The sequence below is a fragment of the Cariama cristata genome, unplaced genomic scaffold, assembly GCF_000690535.1.
Source record: "Cariama cristata isolate BGI_N322 unplaced genomic scaffold, ASM69053v1 scaffold3390, whole genome shotgun sequence".
NCBI classification, from domain to species: domain Eukaryota; kingdom Metazoa; phylum Chordata; class Aves; order Cariamiformes; family Cariamidae; genus Cariama; species Cariama cristata.
Genome location: NW_009596204.1, coordinates 157170 through 163169, shown reverse-complemented (window position 1 = coordinate 163169; position 6000 = coordinate 157170). Strand labels below are relative to the sequence as shown.

Here is a 6000-nt window from a genome sequence, read left to right as displayed (position 1 = left end):
TGCAGCTTTGGCGTACGCGAGTTTTATATCTTAAGTAGCAGCGTATTATTTGTAGTGAATTAATCTGTGCAAGGGAGCTAAACTCACTCAGATGTGGTCCCCTTTATTTTGGCTGATAATAGCTTCATTAATGCTAGTACAGCGAGATACATAGATTTTGAAAGGTGGTTGAGTTGTAATAACTTAATCTAAATGTGGAGATGTCATTTGCAACCATGCCAGTGGAAGAGAAGCTCTTATCTCAATTCTAGGCTCAGCTTTGTGATCTTCTTGGGATACTTCAGGACACAGTGAAATATTGCATGAGAAATCTCTTAAATGTTTCCCTTTCTTTTGAGGGAGTTGTCACAGCAGGGTTATGCTTAGTGGGTGATGGTCTAGGTGTTTAATAAATAATTTTGTATATTTCATGTTTAAGTGCATTTTACAGTTCAAGAATCAATTCCAAGAATAGTCCACACTGTAAGACGGTTATAACTGGTTGGGGTAGTTCTGTTTTGTTCAAACTACAGATACAGTAATTAGTTTATAGCTACTGCAGATAGAGAAACTATTTACAGCTCACAATTGATTCTTGCATTACCATTGTCATCCTCACATAGTTGTAACTTCAAGTGGCTACTTACTAGATCAGTTCTTCCAGAAATGGTAAGATCAAAAATCAGCTGGTATGAAGAGAACAGGAAATAATTTTGTGTGTGTTTGTGGAAGTCTGTCTGCTTTAGAGGAAACTGAACTACGGTTTGCTATGGTTGCCCAAAGGCAGAGATGTGAAGGACTCAACTCGTACCTCAGGGCTAATCGCTACGTATCTGTTAGAGTTGATATCAGCAACCTGGCTGAAACAAACCCTCTGGAGAATGCTGTTAGTTCAGGCGATGGAGGCAGCAGTGCAGGAAAAACCCTGCTGCTGGAATTTACTGCTGGTGAATTGATGCATTTTTTTTCACATCATACTGTACATCTCCATGTATATCGCATGACATCACTATGCGTGAATAAAAATTGAGAGGACCTCTATTGATTTGTTTTAACTAAGAAAGAAAATATGAATTCTTCTCTTGGTTTTGGCTTTCATGAATTACTAAATGTCTTTCTACTTGTTTTCGATTTCAGTTCGAGTTCATTCAACTACGATATAAAGTTCACTGCATTGGATATAAAAATGACCAAAAACTGGATCACATTTTTGCTGTTCTTCTTATCAGTTACTATGGTGAGTCTTATGAATTTTTTTAATCAGTTGCAGATTTAACAGGTGTGTACATAATACCATAGAAATTGTTAATACCGAAATGCAAAACCAACTTATCTTGTGTCCAAATGTAGTTTCTGCACAGCACGATCTTTATCTACCTTCTATTGTCGTTTTAAATCCTGTGGTAAAGGAACAGAAATGGTATTTACTTCTGCTGTTATATGCTTTGCTAGCAGAGAACTCTGCAGTAACAGTTGACAAGTAACATACAAGCAGTATTATGCAGACCCCAGCAAGACTGGAAGAGGCATCTAACTCAGATTCAGAGGACATCCTCAGAACTTTTAATCTGACCCCTTGTATGACAGTGGTACAGTATTTTAATCTGCAGCTTTGTTTTTTCATGAAGTTTAGTAACTTCCCATAAAATACTTAACTACTTTCAAAAATGTACTTAAAAGGTTCAGGTTTTGATCAAGATCCACTTTAAGTGTGTGGGGGGGTTATTATTAATACCTATAAAAGTGGGTGTCATGTCTTTTGAGTACCTTTTTGTGTTCTAAGGGTTGACTTTGTGGTTCACAAGACTGTAGAGAAACCAAATAGCTCTAAAGAAGCCAAAAGCCTCAGTAGACACAGTATATGGAAAGTTTCTTTTCGTAAAGGATCATTCTGGGCCTGATTCAAATGCCTTTTAGACTCATGCAACTTAGATATATTTTACTGGATTTTGCAAAAGCTGTTTATGTGCTTCTGACTGACTGCGTGCTTTCTAGGCATTTTTTTCATTAGTATTTACAAATCTTGCAGATTGTTACTGCCCCATGGTCATTCAGGAGATATTTGTCAAGATTCAGTAGTAAGAAGAATTGCTGAATTAACCAGAAAAACACAAAATCATATTGTCAGTATTAAGATTTGAAGATCATTTTCCTTCAGTAAAACACTATTTAAAATATAGTATTTAAAAGATTGACATTTAAGAAGTTTATATTGGCATTTGTACATGACTTGCTAAAGAAAAAATATCTTTTTACTCTTAGTTTTTTGCCACTGCTATACCATCTGAAGGGCATCAGAATATGACGGAGGACTTCACTCAACTGAGTGTTACAAGGAATAAAATTATGACAGCGCAGTATGAATGCTACCAGAAAATTATGCAAGATCCTATTCATAGGAAAGAAGGTACAGATTATTTTCTCATAAGGTTTTGCAAAGGCAAATGGTCAACGGATATAATTACAGTAATTCAGGATCCTTTAGTTATAATAATTTCTTGTCTTGGTAGCAATTGTTTTTCAGGCTGTAACTGTATTTGTACAATTTTTAAGAAACATCACTTTGGGATTCCTGAAGATAAAGTAATATGTTATATTACCTACCCATAGCATCACTTCTTATATAACACAAAACTTTTATTTCTGATAAGAATAGAAAATGTTAATTTAGCTAGAGATCCAGATTTTAAAATCATAACTGATTCATCTTACTACTTTATTTTGTTTCTTGCTTTTATAGTACCTCTGTCTCCCTGGTCACATCTGCCTTTAAAAGTTGAAAGTGTCTTGATGCACTTAATTTCCCTGCTCTGAGGATTGTGTTAGTGTCATTAATGCTTTTTCTGATAATTCGTTCAGAGCTAACCTCAGTAACTTTACCTGTTGCTGTATTGACTGTTTCTGACTTTACAACTTCTGGAAATATTGAATGGCTTTTGAGGCAAGAGTAGGTAACTGCATTTTTTTACAATGAGTTTTTTCCTCTTCTGAAATGATTCTTTGGAGGAACTGAATGTCTGGATGTTAGAAATGGACATGGGTATGACAGTGTAAGCTTATGTCCAGCCTGCGGCATCACAGCTTCAGAAGGATCTGGACAAATTGGAAAATCTTCAGATGAGAAGAGGAGGGATTACATGATGTTTGAAAAACGCAGCCTTTGAGATGGGGGGTCATTATTAAGTCTTAAAAAGAGAACTTGAAGGAAGATAGTAAAAACATCTTCAAATTTGTAGAAAGGTTCAGTCTTTTGGGAAAGGATTTATTTGCAAAACCCTAGCTCGTTCTCCAGGGAGGTTTATTTTAGATGTTAAAATTTGTGTGATCGCAATGAGTCATAGACACAGGCTCTTGAGGGATACTGTGAATTCCCTATCCCTGGAGCATTTCACCCTGGAGAAGTGACTGCTGCAGGCTCAGCTCTGCCTGAGGCAGAGGAACTGTGACTGCCTCCCAGCCAGGCTTTCTGATGGCTTCTAGGATGTCAATGTGTTTACAATGAGCTAGTAAACACATGTATGGGCTTCATATACATCCGAAATATAAATGAATTCAGTAAAATGGTCTTTGAGAGTTTAAGGCTCTTTGTTAACGTGCATTATTTCGTCTGAATTGATTTAGGTTTTTTTGCCTAGATTGAGATCTGAGCTTTGTAAATTGTAGATGTAGACCATTTCGAGGTGAATGATGATGGGTTTTAAAATGTGTTTGAAGAAATGTGCATGTAAGTAACTATATTAAGTGGAGTTTTAATTAACTACTGCTAAATCTTATGTTTCTCTTTTTTTCTCATTGCTGCAAGTGAGAAACTTACCTTATGCAGTCCTACATCTTACTTATGAAAGACTATTATGAAAGAAGGGTTGTTATTTTATTACCAGGTCTCTACTCGTTTGCAGGTCCTTACTGTAACAGGACATGGGATGGTTGGTTGTGCTGGAGTGATGTTGCTGCCGGAACTGTGTCAGTACAGCGTTGCCCTGACTACTTTCAGGATTTTAACCCATCAGGTAAGTGTGCATGGACTTCTACATCAACATATTTCTTAATAAAATGGGGGTTTGGGTGCTTGATGCCTCCTGTCTACCCCAGTTGTCACTAACGTTCCAGAATTTCAGTAACTCCAAACATATTATTTGCATTTTCCCTTTATCACATAGAAAACTGACAAGTTACTTATGTTCTGTTCTTAAATGTGTCCTTTAGGGATTCTGTAGGCTAGGAAATAGAAATTGAATTTAGATCACAGTTTTTCCTCTTGGAGATGAGGTTTTCTCTCTGACAGATAAGCAGAAATACGACTTATTCTTTTACCTCAATTTAGCAGTTGAAGTCGACAAGAGTTTCTCCCACAAGTGAATCTTTTCCTGTTTCTGTAGGCTTAACGTTGCATCTGTGAGCATGTGCAAAATGTCGTAGACTTCCACTCTTGCCTCTTTCTGCTGCATTTGGTATTTCCCAGGATCCTTTCATGCCTCTTTCTATCTGGCGATAGAAATAATTATACGGTCCCAGAAATTTTCCAGTTTGGTTCTTGAGTAGTTTCTCTATTGATGTTTTCCTGCCTGTCCAATCCTAATTTACAGTGGTAGGATGTCAGACTTCAGTTTAGATCTTGGATGTCAAACAAGCCATTTAAATATTCTTGTCACTTCATCTGGTAGTTCTCTAACAGTTAGTTTGATATATTTTGATACTTACTGGATTGGAGGAGGGAAATCTGTTTGTTTTCTTAAGAAAAACACATAATCAGTTGCGCTTGCCAAGCAAAAGCAACAGCCTCTAGTTTCTGAGAATTCATAGTAGCAAGCAATGTGTCTCTATTCATATTAATAAAGCTGTCATTTGTTTGCCAATCTTTCTTCATTAAATACTAAGCATCAAGAAGTAGAACTTCAGTGCTGACTGTGATCTTCTTTTTTTCTTTTTTGTTTTTCTTTCCATCTACTTTGACTGTAGAAAAAGTTACGAAGATCTGCGATCCAAGTGGGAATTGGTTTAGACACCCAGAAAGCAACAGGACGTGGACAAACTATACCCAGTGTAATATCTATACGCACGAAAAAGTGAAGGTAGGAAAGGAATGAATACATGTTACCAGTGTCAAGAAACTGATCTGAAAAATTTCACAGGTTTCAAAACTTGAATGGCAGCAGAGTTGATGCAACATCAAAATGCAAAAAGAAGAAAGCATGTTGAATATAAAGAATGAGTTGTGCCAAACAGTCTCAAAAAAACGCAACTCACCTGCTTCGTCTTTTACAGCTGATTTCTACTGCTTGAATAATATGTTCATATTTTTGCTTATGGGTATTTTAAATGTGTAGGTATTAGTACTTGTTTAGGTTATCCACAGTCATCTACTAGTATCTAAGGCAAAGTTTAAGCCTTATAAGAGCAGAACTTTACGTTTTGCTCTATAATTTTGAAGTAGGGTCCAAGTTCAGCAGAACTGCAGGAGGTTTGCATGTCTCTGGAAGAAGTGCTAAGTGCATGGGTTTGTCCAATTAACTTGTAGTGACAGTTCTTTCAGCAGGTACACAACGAAATTTTTGCTTGGGATTAATACATCTTTAAGGCAGCTTTAAGTAGAGTTCAGATGTTTTGGGTTTGTGTCATTTTTTTTTCCCCAATGTGAAAACCAGAGCTAATTTTTTTTTTTTTTTTTTTTTTTTTTTTTACAGAAGTGTAGGCAAGTTGAGGCCAAAGGGAAGTAAATGATGAAAAGTGTTAGATAGGATTTGTTTTTTCTTGTGATCCTTTTCCTTTGTATATCTTGTGTCCTGGCTCCCAAGTGCCATTTCAAATTTCTGGGATATTAAACTGCTCACATGAATGGAAAACCTGTACTTCGAGTTTAAGTGAAATTTTGCAAGCATCCAAAATTGTCTCAGACCAGGCAGAAAAATGCTTTGAGAGTTGTTTTCTATATATCAAAGGTAGACTCTCTGTACACACATACCCATGTGGGTATATGTATAGATGCTATTTTTAAAGACTTCAAGGTTTACCTTGAAGATG

The 6000-nt window shown here is 36.4% G+C and overlaps 1 protein-coding gene across 1 annotated transcript in view; it reads left to right on the top strand.

Moving 5' to 3' along the window:
- The first annotated feature begins 1122 nt into the window (after window positions 1-1122).
- The window catches only part of CALCRL (calcitonin receptor-like), a 28347-nt gene continuing 23469 nt past the window's right edge, over window positions 1123-6000 (top strand). Inside the window, exons 1-4 of the mRNA XM_009704961.1 lie at window positions 1123-1216; window positions 2242-2386; window positions 3879-3989; window positions 4939-5051. Coding sequence (XP_009703263.1) covers window positions 1166-1216; window positions 2242-2386; window positions 3879-3989; window positions 4939-5051 — 420 coding nt within the window. The 5' untranslated portion in view covers window positions 1123-1165. The remainder of the gene's footprint in view (window positions 1217-2241; window positions 2387-3878; window positions 3990-4938; window positions 5052-6000) is intronic.